We start from the raw sequence: 18,282 nt of genomic DNA, 5'->3' as shown, positions 1-18,282 counted from the left end.
TTGCTTTAGGAAAGGAGGAGGGATGAGGGGAAGAGATAGAGGGGATGAATTTGAGGTATTTGTATGCATATGTGGAAATATCACAATGAAACCTCTTTGGACAACTAATATATGGTAATAAAAACCAAGTATTTCTGCCACTTTCAACAATACGGTTGAACTTGGAGACACTATACTAAGTGAAATAAGCCAGACACAGACCAATACTTCCTGATCTCACGCACACGAGGAATCAGGAGGAGAGTAGAATGGTGGTTTCTAGGGGATAGGGGAGAGTGGACGAGATGTTGGTCAGATGGCACAGACTTTTAGTAGTGGTCACTATAGTTGACAGTGGTACCTGTTTCCTTGGAAATTGCAAAGATAGAGGATTTTAAATGCTCTAACTTCTCCCTATTCAGTGGTAACTATGTGAGGCAAAGGGTGTTAATTTGTAATCATTTCACAATATATATACCTCAAAGCATCCTGGTGTACTCTGTGAAAATGTACATTTTGTTTTGCAGTGCTGGCTGGGGATTGAGCTGAGGGCTTCATGTATGCTAGGCAAATGCTCTACCACTGAGCCACACCTCCAGTCTGAAAATACACAATTTTTATCTGCCAGTTACACCACTAATAAAGCTTGTAAAAAAACAAAAAATACTTAGTGTGGGAAAATGGACCACTAATTTATGTGCCCCAAATTTATCTTCTTACTATGACTGTCATGGTTCATCTGCACTATTAGCATCAATGAGTATAGGAGTAAGAGGAAATAAACATCCCCTCTAGTTACCTACTTGACCAATTTACAAAATTCAGATTTGTTATTGACTTTGCTGCCTCTTCTACCATATGATCTGCTATACCACCCCTTAGTACACACCCAAAGGAGTCAAAGTTGGCACACAAAAGAAACTCCTGCACACTGGTGTTTATTGTAGCACTATTTACAGTAGCCAAGTTATGAAATCAGGCTAGGTGCCCATCAACAGATGAGTGGATTAAGAAAATATGGTATCTATACACAATGGAGTTTTATTCAGCCATAGAGAACAAACTTATGTCGTTTTCAGGAAAATGGATGGGACTGGAGGTCATGATGTTAAGTGAAATAAGCCAGACTCAGACAAGTATCATGTGTTTTCTTGCATATGTGGAATCTAGATTTAAAAAAAGATATGAAAGTATAAGCGGAACTAGTAGAGAATAGGAAGGGGACCAGCAGGTGGGGTAAGGAGGGTAAGAAAGGGTAATGTAGGATAAATACTATCAAAATACCTTATACATGTATGAAAATGTCACAGTGCAACCCATTATTTTGTACAGTTGGTACACAAAAATAAAAAAAATACAATAAAAATACAACTACTGCAAAAAATTAACTTTGTAAAATGCTCACAGAGGAGTTAACTACTTAAAACTTCTCTAATGAAGAGAGGAAAGTGATTTTTCCAGGGCTAACCTTGAACCTCAGCCCTCCCCCATCTCCACCTCATGAATAGCTAGGATTATAGATCATGCCCAGCCTGTGTTTTTTACTCCTCTTTTCCATGATTTTCAGCGTGCTGTGAAAGCATTGTGAGACCAATTCTCCACAATTTAGGTGCCCATCCTGGTACCCAGGGTGGCCAGGTGTGTCAGTGAGCAAAGTTACAATTCAGCAGGGCCATGGCTAGGGCTGGGGAGGGACAACAAGAAGCATAGGATCAGAACCCAGCCATTATGGATCAAATTGTGTTCCCCCCACTGCCCAAATTCATACATTGGAACTCGAACTCCCAATGTTACTCTCTTTGGAGATAGGGCCTTTGAAGAAGTAACTGAGGTAAAATGAGCTCAATAGGGTGGACCTTAATCCAATGGGCCTCATGACCTTATATGGAGAGGAGATATGACACAGGCACACTCAGATGACCTCACAAGGACACAGGGAGAAGGGGGCTATCTGGAGAAAGTAGCCTTGCCTACACTTTTACTTTGAGGTAATACATTTCTGTTAATTCACTTAGACTTGTGGCATCCCTAACAGATGACTGTACACCATGTTTATTTAAAATGTTGATATTTATCCAGCATGGAAAGTACATTCATTTTGAAATTCTAAAATACTGCTTTCAAGGACTGGAGATGTAGCTCAGTGGTAGAGCATGTGCCTAGCATGTGTGAGACCCTGGAGTCCATTCCCAACCTTCAAAACCAAAACAGAATAGCAAAGCCCTGCATTCAAATATTATCCCCCTTGGTGACTGAGATTTTTGGTGCACTTCCTCATGCTGTCTGGAATATAAACCATGCTCAGTATTTCAAAAGCTATGATGCAATGCATAAGCATTTGTCCTTGTCCCGTGGCCAGCTGGAGAGATTTTGATTTGGGCTGGTGAGGGGAATACAAGGGAATGGGTGATAACTGATACGATTTTCAATTGCCTATAGTACTAGGAATAATTATAGTTACCATGTAATGGGTTGAGTTATATGTATGTCAAAGCCTATGCTGGGTTTCTTTTTTGTGACAGCACTGGGGTTTGAACTCAGATCCTTACACTTGCTAGGCAGGTGCTCTTACAGTTCGAGCCACTGTGCCAACCCTTTCTCGTGACAGGTTTTTCTGGATAGGGTCTTGCAAACTATTTCCCCGGGGCTGGTTTCAAATTGTGATCCTCCTGATCTCTGCCTCCTGAGTAGCCAGGATTACGGGCAGGAGCCACTAGTGCCCAGCCAATGCTGTTTTTTTATTAATTTTAATTTTTAAATTTAATCTTCCTCTCATTTTATTTTGAGACAGAATCTCAGTGTGTAGTCCAGACTGGCCTTGAACTTGATATCCTCCTGCCCCAGCCTCCTGTGTGCTGGGATTAGAGACGTGAACCACCACACCTGGCTTCATTAAATCTTCAGGTTATCGCTTTGAGGTTGGAATTATTATACCTTGGTATTTAGTGGAAAATTCAGATTTAGGGAATGGATTTGACTTAACATGCAGTGCCAGGACAATGGGGGGGAACAGGGACACAGATGAGTACATTAATGGCTTGATCAAGTAGAAATCCTCAAGGAAGAAAGGGCTGCTGGTTCAGACCCCATTTCAAGGCTGTGAGCTGTGAGCTAGCCCCATTCATTCTGCTTCCTGAGATTGCTCTCCATAATGGGGACTGGTGAATACAGCCACTAAACATAGATTTAGTTCATACAAGCTCACACTATGAACTAAATACTGTGTACATAGGAAAATGAGCATGAATACAGTGGCAGGGTTCAAGTGCTATTATAAAAAATAATAGGGTCATGTGGGTATAAAAGTAGTGTCAAGGTCAAACTGGAGGATTTGGAAAACTTTGTTGCAAGATTTTGTATCTGTTTAGAGATGTCAAGAGCAAGGCAGGTGGGGGAAAAGAAGAACAGATTGAATTCCATGGTGTGGTGGGATGGGGGAATTGGAATGTGGCTAAGATTCAGCCAGGATGCACCTAGGTAGCCACACCATTTTTGTTTATAGCCCCATTTCTTCTGATTGATTCATGTCACTGTGGCTCCTAAACCATTGGTAAATGCCCATTGATTATTGGTTGTGAATTATTTTGAATGGCATTCCACAGAGAAAGGAAAGAAGAAATAGGGATAAAGACTAAAGTAGGAAGGAAAATTCCCATGGCCAGCCTGTTAAAGGAGAGGTATTTTTAGGAAAGACCAGAGTGATTAAAAGTATGGCTGTCAGTAAATGGGCACAAAAGTACACTTAATATCTTTCAGACACAATGAGGATTTGTCTTCAGAAATTTAGCATCCTCATCCCATCTCCTCCTTCCTCCTAATTCTGAGTAGCTATGTCCTCATTTGCTGCAATGACTCTCCTTGATAGTTCAACACAGCTCATGCAGCCCAAGCAAGGTCAAGGAGCTGCCTTCAAGGCCACCATGGGCATGGTGGCTCTTGGTTGTTCATCAGGAAAATGTGTTCTCCACCTTCTCCTGCATTCCCATCTTGCTTCTCTGGTGGCTCTCTCTTGAGCCCTCTTCCTGCTGAGCCAGTCTTCAGCTACCAGCCACACTATGGCCACCAGCACCAGGAATGCCAGACCAATCCGAAGTAGATTATGTGCAGTGTGATCCCAGAGGCCAGGGTCTGGAGTCAGAAGACAGGTGATGGCTCCCTACTCGCTATCCCACACCAGCACGCTTTGCCCAGCTCCCTCCTCAGAGCCTATAGCCCCAATTGTTACTTACTGTTCTGGAATCCTGACCCTGAGGTTGGAAGATCGGGCTCCCAAGAATCTTCTGAGGATAAGAAAAAGGGAAGGAGTGAGAAATGGAGGATATCATTGGACTCTTCCTTCCCAGTCTTCCCTGCCTTGGATATCCCCCCATGATTTTCTATGACTTCATGGTCTCCACCCCAAACTTTAGGTGTTAGTGGCTCCCTCTGGCAGGTAAAGTAGAAGAGTCAAGAGACAGAAGAACCTGAGGGTGAATTCAGCTCTAGGACCGAGACTTGTCTCCACACCCTGCAGAGCCTATTAAGTAAACTCCCATCATTTTCTTCAAGGTCGGAACTGAGCTGCCTTAGTCCCATCCAATCTCTACCATTACCTCCGTAACTAACTAACTAACTAACTAACTAACTAACTAACTAACTAACTAACTAACTAACTAACTTCCTTCCTCCCTCCCTCCCCTTTTATTTTTTTTTATTTCTCTCCTCTTCCTCCTCTTCTTCTTCCTTTTGACTGTCCTGGAATTTGAACTCAGGACTTTATACTTGGTAGGCAGGCACTCTACCACTTGAGTCATCCCCCCAGCCCTTTTGGATTTAGGCTATTTTTAAGGTAGGGTCTTGTTTTGACTTGGGGCTGGCTTGAGCCATGATCCTTCTATTTGTGCCTCAGTGTAGCTGGGATGACAGGTGTATGCCACCATGCCAGTTTTTATTGGTTGAGATGGGGGCTTGCTAACTTTTTGCTGGGGCTGGTCTCTAACTATGATCCTTCCGATCTCTGCCTCCTGAGTAGCTGGGATTATAAGTATGAGTCACTGGGCCTAGCCCTATAACATCATTTTCAATTTTACTGGCCTTGCTGCTATTATTCTATAACCTGGGCATCTTCCTGTCTTAGTCTGTGGTCATTCACTCTCCCCAGAGCCTTCCTTCTCTAGATAGCCACAGGTTTATTTCCCTCTACTCCTCCTGGTATTTACTCAGGTACCTCCTTCTCTGTGAGCCACTCTGGGCAACCATATTTGATATTGCTATCTGTCTTCCCTGTCACTTTAACCTCACTTGCCTTTTCCCATTTGTCATCTCTTCCTTATGTGATAAAAAATTCATTTACTTGTCTCAACTTGAGCTTGGTCTGTTTCTTCTTGCTGGAATTTAAGTGCCGTGAAGACAGGCATGTCTTTGTGTGGACAAAGTGAGCCTGTGCATTGATTGCTCACTATGCAATTAATGGACATTCTGATATAACTGTATGTGGTTTTTCATATTTTCTCTCATATGTAGAACTTTCCCACAGGGTTTTTTTTTTTTTTTTTTTTGGCAATACTGGGGTTTGAACCTCAGAGTCTTGCACTTTCTTTCTAGGCATGTGCTCTACCACTTGAGCTACATCCCCAGTCCTTTTTGCTTCAGGTTATTTTTCATGTAGGGTCTTGCTTTTTTGTTCAGAGATGGCCTCAGACCACAATGCTCCTACCTAATGTCTCCCCTATAGCTGGGATGACAGGTGCATGTCACCACACCCAACTTATTGATTGAGATGGGGTCACATTAAGTGTTTGTGTGGTCTGGCCTCAAACCAAGTTCCTCCCAATCTCCACCTTCCCAGTAGATGGGATCATAGGCATGAATCACCATGCTCTACCCTTTTCCCACATTTATATTAGCATAAATTAATTGTTCAATGTGGGGGGGTTCATTATATTTCCATACATGCTTATAACATATTTTGATCCTATTCATTCTCTCTATTACTCTTTTTCTCCCTCCCTCCTTTTTATCTTTCTTGCAATTTTAAAAATTAGTTTTATTATGATATTTTCATACATGCACACAATTTACTTTGGTCATATTTTTCCCTCCGTGCCCCCTCCACCCACTGCTGTTTTCCACCAAATTATCCTCCATTTATGTTCATGTCCATTTTTTTTTTTGATCTAGCCTCTGCATATGGGAGAGAACATGGGATATATGATTTTCTGGGTCTGTCTTATTTCATTTAACATGACAATCTCCAAGTCACACAATCCCATCCTTCTTCATGGCTGAATAATACAGTGTATCTATATCACATTTTCTTTATTCATTCATGTGCTGATAGGCACCTTGGCTGTGACTTGCATATTTTTAAAGTCATTGGGCAGCTTCCATTGCCCCCACTGAGCTTAGAAGTGCAGTTACTCACCAGTGGAAGAGGTGACATCTGTGGGTAAAAGGCTAGTGTTCCCAACATCTCCTGGGAATGGAGATAAAGGAAAAAGGTCAAGATTTTGGGTTTTCCCATCAGTTCCCTATATCATTTTCTTCCCTGTCCCTCTGATGTTCTTCCTATGAATGGCCAAATGGGTCTCTAAGAAATGGAAATTCCCTTTCCATCTTCCCCATCACTGTCTGGGTTCCCTTAATGCCCAGGGTAAGGCATGGGGTAGGGGGTACTGGGGGGTGTCCTCACCTGTGACCAGAAGTGTCACAGGCTCACTGGGAAAAGACCATGCATGGTTATTGTAGGAGCCAAAACACCTGTATGTCCCTTTATGGGCTGTGCTCACAGGACCCACAGGGAACTCCGCCTGGATGTTCCCGTATCTGTGCTGTGCACGCCTGGAGCTTCCCTCCTTGACCAGAAAGAACGTGCTGGTTGCAGTGTCCAGACAGCAATGGAAGGTCACGTTCTCCCCCAGGGTCACCTCAGGCCCAGGATGAACGGAGAGGGTGGGTGTGTCGTACATCCCTGTGAGAGAAGGCGGCTGGTAGGTACAGGGCATTGTCACCTCCTCTGTCCTTCACTTCCCTGTCCCTAACACCAGGCATCATTGTCTGCAATCTGGGTCCCTTCTTCTGTTTCCTTGGTTTTCCTTGTCATCTCAGCTACTGCAGGATGTTTAAATAGGAGGGTCATGATCCAGGCTGGCCTGACCATAGAGAAAACCCTATCCTAAAAATAACCTAAAGCAAAAAACGTTGGAGGTGTGGCTCAAGTGATAGAGTGCCTGTCTAGTAAGTGCAAAGCCCTGAATTCAAAACCCAATACCACCAAAAAAAATAAATAAATAAATAAAATAAAACCCTGGAAACTCTACACTAGTAGACGCTATTAGACAAAAACTCTCCATTCCCCTTCCCTCCAGACCTTGGTAACCACCATTTTTGTCTGTATGAATTTGACTATTTTATTTTATCATTATTTTTTAATGATTAAGATTCTTTAAATTTTTAAATTATTGTTGTTATAATTGGGGTACATCATGACATTTACAAAAGTGCTTGCAACATATCATAGTTAAATTCACCCTCTCCATCTTTCTCCTTTATCCTTCCCTTCTCCCATTCTTAGCATAGCTTCAACAGTTCTTATTTTTCCATTTTTATACATGAATGTGTAATATTTCTACCATATTCATCCTCCTATACCCTTTCCTTATATCTTCCCCACTCCCACTGGTACCAAACCCCCAGACAGGATATGTTTTATGAATTTGACTAGTTTAGATACCTCCTTCTGTGACTGGCTTATGTCACTTAGCATAAAATTCTTAAGGTTCACTCATGCCATAGCATACATGAGTATTCCCTTCCTTTGAAGGCTGTGTAACACTCCTTTGGATATGCCACATTTTCTTTATTCATTTACCAATGGACGCATGGGCCATTTCTACCTTTTGGTTGTTGTGAATAATGCTGCCATGAGCATGGATGTGCAAAAGCTACCTGTGTTTTCAAAGCCCTCCAGGTGATTCTGAACTTCCTTAGGTTTGAGAACCACTTCCCTCAACGGGGGAGAGCTGTCAGATCTAAGGCTGTCAATCCTCCCTGGGTGTGTTCCTCGTCTGGGGACAGTTGATACTGAGGTATTCAAAGGCTTGGAGCCCAGCGTCTCATTTCAGGACCACTCTGGAGGCTGTCCTTAGGTTCTGATGACACTCCTTCACAGTTCAACATATTTCTTCCTCTCTTTGCTTCCCTCAGCCCATCACAGGTATTTTTTTCCCCAATAAGTGAGCTACTTTATGATCAATTGCATTCTGCAGGTTTCTTCACATAAAATCATCTAGTTACTATAATCTATAGTTAAATCTATAGTTCTTAAGCCTGAGTGGTGCATGCAATGTTCTTTCTCTCTTTTGTTCATTAGCATATATTAATTATACAAAAGGGTTTCATTGTGATTTTTACATAAATGCACATTACTTTGATCAAACTCATCCCCTATACTCCTCTTCTTATTCTCCCTTTCAAGCAATTTTAATGGTTTTCATTATCCTATTTTCATACATGCATATGAAGTGCTTCAATCATATTCACCCCCCTTCACCCTCCTTTCTCCTGCTGACTCCTATCCCCTTAACGGTCCCCCAGTTTACACTTGTATCATTCATTTTTTTTTTTTTTTTAGGTCTAGATTCTGCATATGAGAGAAATGTGATATTTGTCTTTCTCAGTCTAGCTAATTTCACTTTACATGATGATCTCTAGTTCCATTCATTTTCCTGCAAATCACATAATTTCATTCTTCTTTATGCCTGAATTACATATACACTTGCTTTATTCATTCCTCAATTGAAGCACACTTCAGATGATTCCATAGTTTGGCTACTGCATCACAGGTATTTTTAAGGACAGTCCTCAGAGATACACATGCACACAGTTATACTCTGGACAACTTGATCTAGGATACATCTGCCACTGAATACCTCCACCCAACCTGCATCTGAGAGGGGCTTCAGGGTGAATGCATGGTGAAGACCCACCCCATATTCAGGCTAGAGAACTGAAGAATTACCTATCACCACCAAATCCAGGGGGTCACTGGGCTCTGACCAGAACTCTTCAATTTGATAGAAGCATCTGTATCGTCCTGCAGTGTGCCAGCTCATGGCTGGAATGAGGAATTTGACTCTTCTTGTCAACCTGGGTGTTTTTGGTCTCTCCAAGGCAGAAAGGCCTCCCTCAAAATGCAGTCTATACTCAACTGCATTCTGAGCCCCCTGGCACCAGATGGTCACTGGATTTCCCTTTGGAACCATGGAATTGGGCTTCGCCCAGATGGTGGGTTTTGGAAGACTCTCTGGAAGGGAAGCAGAGGCTGGAGCTCTGGATGAGTCCTATTCTCCCCTCTTTCCACCCAGCTGTTGGCCTCAAGCCCTCTCCTGCTTCTTTCTCCAAGATGTTCTCAGAACACTTGGTCTGAACTCAAAAGAGGAGCTCTGGGATTCTGAAGGAAGAACTTACGTTTCTGGGAGTCGATCCTCTGGCTCAGACACAACCCTGGAAGACAGCAACAATGAGAAATGTTGTCCCCCAGCCCTGACTCCATCTCCCTTCCATGCAGGACTCACCAAGGCAGAGCAGGGCAGGGGGTATGGACGGCATAGCACAAATTCTGCCAGGCCAATGCTGAGATGGGGTGGGGACTGAGCCTGGCAGGCCTGAAATGCAGAGGATGTGGTGGGTGAGGCCCAACGCCAATCGCCATGGGGATTTCACACCGATTATGTTTTTTATATAAGAAAGCTCACAGCTCTCCCTTTGACCATGTGCCTGAGGCAAGGACAGGATATATATAACACATCTCACCAAACCTGTGGTCTGACCAGATCCTCTGGCAACCATCTGCCCAGCCTGAAACTAATTTTTCTGGGTCAACCTCTGAATTCTGCAATGAATGAAGTCCTCCCCAGGGAAGGCACTGGAGTGAAATATCTGAGAATTCAGTAAAGATGGGGGTTTAACTTTTTGTTATTATTATTATTGTGCTGGGGGTACACTGTGACATTTCTAAAAGTTCTTACAATACATCATAGTTGAATTCACCCACTCCATCATTCTCCTTTACCTTCCCCCAACTCCTGGAATAGTTTCAACAGGTCTCATTTTTCCACTTACATACATGTGTACATAATATTGGCACCATATTTCACCCTCCTGTCTTCCCTGTGTTCAGGATGCATGTGGCTGAATAAGTTAATTGTTGTAATCCAAGTGGAATATTTTTGGGGGCAACACTGGGATTTGAACTCAGGGCTTCATGCTTGCTAGGTAGGTGCACTACTGCCTTAGCCACTCTGCCAGCCTACACTATTTTCTTCAAATACTTGCTACCCCACTTCAATGAAATGCTATTTTCTTTAAAATTTTTAGCATGTTTAAAAAATTTATTAGCATATGTTAATTGTATAAAAAGAGTTTGTGATATTGCCATTCATGCATATACTGTAATCTGATCAAACTCACCTCTCTCTTATCTTTCCTTCTATCTCCTCATTTTATAGGCATTAGTGGATTTCATTATGCTATTTCATACTTGCATATAGTATTCTTCGATCAGATTCATTCCCCCTTACCCTCTCCTTTCCCTCCCTGCCTCCCACTTGTCCCCCCAAAGTCCCCCTTTTACATTCTTGTTATGTTATTTTTATATTCTAATAGATATTATTAATTTAGGTCTACATTTCACATGTGAGTGAAGACATGTGACATTTGTCTTTTTGGGGGGCTTGATTTAGCTCCCTCATTGTGTTGATTTCTATTTCCATCCATTTACTTGGAATGATATTCTTGTTTGTGGATGAATAGTGCTCTACTTTATATGTGTGTGTGTGTGTGTGTGTGTGTGTGTGTATATATGCCACATTTGCTGGCTCTAGCCAAGAACATGAGATCCTATCAAAAAAAAAAAAAAAAAAAACTAAAAGCAAAGAAGGGCTGGGGTGTTGCTCAAGTGGTACAGCACCTGTCCAGTGAGCACAAAGCCTTGACCTCAATCCCCAGCACCACACACACACACACACACACACAAAAGAAGCAATGGATGCATTTTGAGTTAAAACACATTAAAATATTTAAGATTTTAATATTCAGTTCCTATCTTATACTAAAGGAATGTGATTATGTAAAATATTAAACATTTTATTAGAAAATAGCATTTTATTTTTGGGTTGAATTAGCACAGCCACTATGGAAATCAAGTATGAGCCTATACAAACTCAGATTTAGAACATATTTGTAATAGTGTAACTCCTCTGTGGAACTTGGGGAAGGAGGGACAGGAAAAGAGAATGGTAGAGCTCCAGTAATATTGCATAACATGAGTTGTGAAGGTAGAGGACATAAGGATGTGTATTGAAAGCTGTTGAAAATGGAGGATGGGGGTAAAGGAGTAAGGGAGAGTAATGGAAGGGACTGAATGGACCAAAGTAAAGCACATCCACAGTGGGCATACATTGAGATACCTCTCTGAACATCAATTTAAATATTAATAATGAAGAAACAGGACCATAAAAGAGGTACAGTGTGTGTTGGTGGTACTAGTGGGAGGGGGCAGGGTGAATGAAGGAGATTAAGGTGATGATATATGGTTGATGGACTTCATATACCTGTATGAAATAGAACTAAATAAACCTCTTACAATTGCTTTAAGTGGAGCAGGGAGGGGACAGAGGGGAAGAGACAATGGAGGCAGTGTAAATAATGTATAGTATAAGTCTAATCAGAAAAAAAAAGAACAGAGCATCCTTGAAAACTAAACTAAAAGCAGATCTGCCTCATGGCCCCGCTGTAGCACTGTTGGGCTTCTGTCTGACATCTTGTAAGTCAGCGTACAAGAGAGACATCTGCACACCCATGTATACAGCAGCACCATTCGCAATAGGCAAACTGTGGATCAGCCTTAATGTCTATTCATGGACGAATGGATAAAGCAAATGTGGTATATATACACTTCAGAATGTTATTTAACTGTCTGGGGGAGGGCCAATGGGAGCGACAAGGGGGAAAGGATAGTGACTGGTGAGGAGGGTGGAAGTACACTACATAGCTGCAGATGAAGACAGCAAAGTGAAACCCACCGAACACTGTTTGAAAAGAGGGGAGGGTAGGAAGAGGAGGAGTGGAGATGTTACAGGGGGTACACTTTTTCAAGGAACACTATGCGTGTATGGAATTATCACAATGACATCCCCTCATATTATTATTGTATGGTAAATAAAAATAAAATAAATTTAAAAAAGAATGAAATTTCTTTCTTTTTTTTTTGTAGTGCTGGGTTTTGAACAGAGGGCCTTCACCTAGAGCCTACTCTGCCAGCTCTTTTTTTGTTATGCGATTTTTTGAGATAGGATCTCACAAACTATTTGCCCAGTCTGGCTTCGAACCATGATCCTCCTGATCTCTGCCTCCCGAGTAGCTGGGGTTGCAGGCATGAGCCACTGGCACTGGCTGAAATTTTTATGTATTGTAACCCAAATTGGTTTATCTCCTCTATTTTTCTCCTTTCTACTTAAGTCCCTTTCTTACAGTGATTTCAATAGGCTTAAAAATTCCATATTCATTCTTGTATAGAAACTCCCTATATAGCTATATTAAACAAACAAAAATGTTCCGTTGAGATGAGGTCTCACTAACTTTTTGTTCTGGCTGGCCTGGAACCATGATCCTCCTAATGCCTGCCTCCTGAGTAGCTGGAATTATAAGTATGAGCCACTGTACTCAGCTGCTCCTTTTTTTTTGAGACAGGGTCTTGCTATGTAGCCCCAGCTGCCCTAGAACTTGTGATCTTTCTGTCTCAGCCTGCTGAGTGCTGGGATTATAGGTGTGCCCCATCACACCAGGCTCCTAATTATGTGTTAAATCACTCACTGATATTAGCATGGATCAGCACTCTTTAAGTTGTTCTATGGGTTATAAGCCAATTCTGTCATTATTTATTTTGTTAAAAATGAACCCTGTGCTGCTAGGCTGGGATGATGTCACCCAGTTTGGAGCACTGGGTCCCAGGCCAGAAGGTTCTGGGTCTCGGAAGAAAGAAAATTCAAGGCTGAACTGAGAGGAGACAGTAGGAGTGGGTTTTCTAAGGCAAAGTAAATCAAAACTACACTTTTAAGAGGAGAGAGTGGGCAAGCTCAAGGATGAGCAGCTGCTCCGAGGGGCTTAACATTTTAAGCTTTGGCCAAGCTTGGTGCCTCACATCTGTAATCTCAACTGCTTGGGAGGTAGAGATCTGGAGGTTCAAAGCCAACCCAGGCAAAAAGTTATTGAGACTTCATTTTAACCAGTAAAGCTGGTGTGACACATGTCTGTCATCCCAGCTATGAGAAAGGTGGTAGGTAGGAGGATCATGGTCTGAGGACAGCGGAGGCAAAAACACAGACCCTATATGAAAAATAACTAAAGCTAAAAAGGACCGAGTATATAAATAAAGTTGTAGTGCATCTGCCCAGCAAACATGAGGCCCTGAGTTTAAATTCCAGTACTACCCCCCCAAAAAAAAAACCGAAAACAAAAACAAAAAATCAAAATGAAAACAAATAGACTTCAGGTTTTTATTAGGGTCTATGGACATGAGGCTGGTCATTCCTGGGAAACAGGAAGATTTTTTTGTGGGAACTGGTTTATGCATCATCAATTCTTTCCACAAGTTGGGTGGGGGAGTTCTTTAACTTAGATGGTTGGACAGGGACTGTGAAGACACAGGGATATTTGAAGGCTTTGTCTAAGCCTTTAGCATCTAACTGTGATGCTAATTCTGTATTAACTGGCTCTGAGGTCACTGTTGGTCATCATAGCTGCTGGAACTTTTCATTCTCCACGGGCTGTGGGTGGTGCAGGTCAGCTAGCCCCTGCCGTGTCAGCAGTCATTCTGTTAATGTCACCGGGCCAGGATGTGGCTTTTAAAAAAGTCAATATCCAGGCCATCTACTCAGATACTGAGTTTCCTACCTTCCTGCCTAAACCCTATGCCAATACAATCCACATTCTTAGCAAGACAAGATTCTCTACTTCTAGGGCATTTAAGGCTACTATGTGGGACTATACCTTTAGGATTTACCCTTTTGCTTCCCCTCACCTCTTTTTAATTAGCATGTATCAGTTGTATAAAGGGGTTTGCTGTGGTATTTCCATACCTGCATACAAGGTACTTTGATCAAGTTCACCCCTCTGTTACTCTTTCTTGTCTCTCCTCCACTTCTTTTTAAATCATTTTAATTGGTTTCATTATTCTATTTTTGTAAATGCATATGAGGCACTTTGATCATATTCGTCCTCCCAACTCTTGTTGGTTTCCATCCCCAAACAGTCCCTCTGTTTTACACTCATGTCATTCCTTTTTTTTTAGGTCTGGATTCTGAAATTAAAAGAGAACCTATAATATTTGTCTTTCTGAGTCTGGCTTATTTCGCTTAACGTGATGATCTCCAGTTCTGCTCATTTTCCTGCAAATAACATAATTTCATTCTTCTTTGTGGCTGAAGAATACTCATATATATGTTTATGTATATATGCTATATATTACATTATCCTATTTATCATGTATCAATTTATTTATCCATCCATCTATCTATCTATCAACCATCAATCATATTTTCTTTTTCTATTCATTAGTGGGTTACCCTGAGGATTTTTATATGACTTAAGTCTACTGAGAGAGTCCATCTTGAAGAATCTTAAATCTTTCCAAGGTCTTAGCAAAGAGCCTTCCAGTTACAGGAGGGTCTCCCTACTGAGGCAGTATTGGCATTTGGGTGGGGTGACTATGTTTTCAATGGGAGTGGGGTGGCCCGTGCACCATAGGATGTTTAGTAGCATCCCTGATCTGTCCCCACAAGATGTCCACAGCATTCCTTCCCAGACATAATAGCAAAAAATGTCTCTAGTCTCCAAGTGCCCCCTGTAGGGTAAAATTTACCTCAGTGCTGAATTACATCATTGATCCCCCCCCCCCCCGCCCCGCCCCAGTTTAGGTCTCATTCAACTTTGAGAATATTTTTGTAGTTCTAAATATTGGGCATGAGACATAGTTTTATTTTCCTTTGCAGAAAGTTCTGTCCAACCACCCCCTCCATCTTCTCTCAAAATTGTTAGCTGACAGAAGTGTTCTTCCCTTTATCTTCTCTTTCTCTTTTCATAGGTTTAAGGGGAACTAAAAAAACCAAATCTCTTAACCCTTTCAATATTCTGGTTAAAAATCATATTACCAAGGTGATAAGATCAAGGTCACCACATACATGCTCTGTCTTCTAAGTTACTGTATGTAAGGGTTTTAAGGATTAGATAAGCATGGTGGTGCACACCTGTGATCCCAACACTCAGGAGGCTGAGGCAGGCAGGATGAGAGTTTGAGGCCAGCCTGAGCTATATAGCAAGACTGTTTCAAAAAACAAGCAAAAACAATTGATCCACCTGGGTATTGAATATGTTACAACTTTGTAGCTTGCTGTGGCTTTTACCTCATAGCTATCCTAGCCTCTACTGGTGGTTTTTTCTTTTCCCCCCACACTTTATTAGATTAGATCTAATACTTATTTGATCTAATCTATAATTATTATTAGCTCAGATTAATCATACAATGTAAGAGGGGTTACCTTGCCTGTTTCCCCCCAGCTTCTTCCCTGTATTTTTCTGTCTAGACCAGCTTCCCAGTTCTAAATCCAATAAATTCCAGAAGTTTTAGGGTTTTGTTATGGTTACTTCTTGCTTCTTCTTTATTTTTATTTTTATTTTATTCATATGTGCATATAATGTTTGGGTCATTTCTCTCCCCTTCCCCCCGCCCCTTCCCTTACCCTCCCATACTCCTTGCTTCTTTTACCAGTTTCTGTGTAATTACCAATGGATGCCTGATAAGCTATCCAAATCAACAGGAATATTCAGCCTATGGTGCTGCAACTTGTAATTTTTTAAACAGTTTTGGAGAAACACTTGCTCACCAGCAGCAAGTTTGTGTCAAACAAGATGATAACATGTCCATCATCGTGATGCTGATGGTTACAGTTTTATTGACTCTTCATTTGCTAGGGTTGCGGTAACAACATACCACAGGCTGGGTGTCTTAGAAAGCAGAAACATTATTTTCTCATGGCTCTGGAGAATGGAAGTGCAAGGTCACGGTGCCAGCAGGTTGGTCCTCCTGACTCTTCTTTCTCCTGGGCTGGCCCATGGCATCATCTCCAATCAATTCACATGTTCTTTTCTCTGTGCGCTCATGTCTCTGGGTCCTTGTAAGTCTCTCATCTTCCTTGTCTTATAAGACACAAGTCAGATTGGATTAGGGATGACACAAATGACCCATCATCTCTTCAAAGGCTCCATCTCAGATAGAGTCACATTCTGATGCACTGGGGTGTGTGTGAGTGCTTCAAGATATGAATTAGGACAGGGACACAATTCATCCCCAAACAGTGGACTTTGGGAAAATATGTTTTAAATTTTTATTGGAGGAAAACTTGCTCACAAGCAAAAATAGGCTATTTCTAGCAAAGAGGTTTATGTTGTCTTTGCTAATGGGGACAGTACAGTGTATTTCATATATAATACATCACAGAGGAAGGGGGACAGGAGTTTCATGCATCGCAGGAGGAGGAAGAGCACATTGCCATTTTTGCCTTCCATCATGCTACTCACCCAGGGTCTCCCCATCTGGTCACAGATGCCTAAGTTTGTCCTTTTGGTCCTCTTAAAGCCCAGAGCCACCAGTGGAGTTCAGTGTCCTGCCTGTCACCACACAGGGACTCTCTCTCTCTCTCTTTCTTGCTTTGGAGGTCACCAATGCAGAGCCTAGGTGCATGAGTCCATGCATAGTGGGACAATACACAAAGACCTGAAGGCAGAGCCCTCTGGGGACAGATTTGTAGCAACCAGATCTGAATGATGCTTCCTGTATGTTCCCTTTTTCACTTAAATTTTATTCTTATTTTTCTTGGAACAGAATGTGTGGTCAAGAAATTACACCAACACTGCCTGGAAAGGTGAGGAGAAGGGGGTAAGAGAATGGAAGGGAGGGCATGAGCTTGTTCAGAGTGCACTGTAAGAATTATGAAATTACCGCAAGGAAACCCCTTGTACTGTCAGTGTATGTGAATTAAAAAGTAAAATTAAGTTGTGAAAAAGAAATGCCACCCAATGCATAGGATGGAATGCAAAGAGTCAAAAGAAAGTATTCCAAGATGTGTAGTCTTTATTACAAAGGAAACCTGGTCAATACATTATTTTTGCTCTCAAAAAAAGTAAAGTGTCATAGGAACTAGAGAGAGGGAGGCAGAAGGGGGACTTGAGTGGGAGATTTTTTAGTTCTTCACACTGGGGTCGATTTTAATAAACTAAATATGTTTCAACACTCAGAAATACCTTTTCCATCCATTAAGGCTTTACTCTATATAACATTATACATATGTAGTTATTTATATGTTTTTTTTATAAATATGTATATATATTTAATTGGCATGTGTGAATTGTACAAAATAAGGAGTTTCTTTTTTGTGGTACTGGGATTTGAACTCAGGGCCTCTCAGTTGCTAGGTAAGTGCTCTATCATTTGGGCCATGCCTCTAGTCCTTTTGCTTTCAGTTTGTTTTTTCAGATAGGGTCTCCCATTAACTTTGCCTGGGCTGCAGTTGAATCATGATCCTCCTACCTCCTTCACTCAAGTAGCTGGCATTAGAGGTATGTGCCACCATGAATAGCATGTTTTAGAGATAAGGTCTTGCTAACTTTGCCCAGGTTGGCCTTGACCCTCAACCATCCTGTCTGCCTCTCCAATAGCTGGAATTGTAGATGTGTGCCACCATGCCTGGCTAAAGTAGGAGGTTTCATTGTAATATTCCACACATGCATATAATGTACTTTGATTATGTTTACCCCTTTTCCCTCCTCCTCCCTTTCCACTTCTCTACTTGGCCCATTTTCGCTTTCATAAACTTGGTTGTTTTGTTTTCGCTCTACTTTCCACAAACAAGAGAAAACATGCTATCTGTCTTTCTCAGTCTGGCTTATTTCACTTAATGTGATGACCTCCAGTTCCATCCATTTTCTAGCACAATGAAAATTTCCTTCTTTTCAGGACTGTTCTGAGTCGCTTCCAGGCATCAATGAATTCTTTGAATCCCTGTGACATAATTCAGTAAGGTTGGTGGTGTTTGTCACCATGACAGGTTATCCAGCTAAGGAGAGGTGCCGGGGTGATCTACCTTAGGAGTCCAGTCCTCCAAACCTGGAGTGTCTGCTGTGGTCACCACACGAGGGGGCCCACCACATCCTCCCCTCCTCACAGAGTGTCTTTGTTTCTTTACGAAATCTTCTGTGTCCAATCCAGTT

General features: G+C 41.8%; 1 protein-coding gene across 3 annotated transcripts; it reads right to left on the bottom strand.

The window, feature by feature from the left end:
* Window positions 1-833: 833 nt before the first annotated feature.
* Window positions 834-9,713, bottom strand: LOC109679680 (natural cytotoxicity triggering receptor 1-like). 3 transcript variants are annotated; one of them, XM_074058257.1, is made up of 7 exons: window positions 9,534-9,713; window positions 9,427-9,462; window positions 8,978-9,262; window positions 6,650-6,928; window positions 6,383-6,433; window positions 4,209-4,259; window positions 834-4,107 (listed from the first exon to the last, which is right to left on the bottom strand). In XM_074058257.1, the coding sequence occupies exons 1-7, from the start codon at window positions 9,565-9,567 to the stop codon at window positions 3,875-3,877; spliced, it is 969 nt and encodes a 322-aa protein (XP_073914358.1). In that variant the 5' UTR covers window positions 9,568-9,713; the 3' UTR covers window positions 834-3,874. The 3 variants fall into 3 exon arrangements, with proteins under 3 accessions (XP_073914358.1, XP_073914357.1, XP_073914359.1); XM_074058256.1 differs by having other exon boundaries at window positions 9,427-9,557; XM_074058258.1 differs by having other exon boundaries at window positions 834-1,145; window positions 9,427-9,557.
* Window positions 9,714-18,282: the final 8,569 nt, after the last annotated feature.

The sequence above is a fragment of the Castor canadensis genome, chromosome 16 (genome assembly GCF_047511655.1).
Source record: "Castor canadensis chromosome 16, mCasCan1.hap1v2, whole genome shotgun sequence".
NCBI classification, from domain to species: domain Eukaryota; kingdom Metazoa; phylum Chordata; class Mammalia; order Rodentia; family Castoridae; genus Castor; species Castor canadensis.
The sequence above is the reverse complement of the archived record's forward strand: the minus strand, read 5'-3'. Positions and strand labels throughout refer to the sequence as shown.

Excerpts from the sequence above, each read along its gene's own strand:
- LOC109679680 (XM_074058256.1), bottom strand. The coding sequence starts at position 9,511 with ATGGAGTCAGGGCTGGGGGACAACATTTCTCATTGTTGCTGTCTTCCA. Across the intron at positions 6,434-6,649 it reads TGTGACACTTCTGGTCACAG|GAGATGTTGGGAACACTAGC; the intron begins GTGAGGACACCC and ends CTCCATTCCCAG. Across the intron at positions 4,108-4,208 it reads AGGGTCAGGATTCCAGAACA|ACCCTGGCCTCTGGGATCAC; the intron begins GTAAGTAACAAT and ends TTCTGACTCCAG.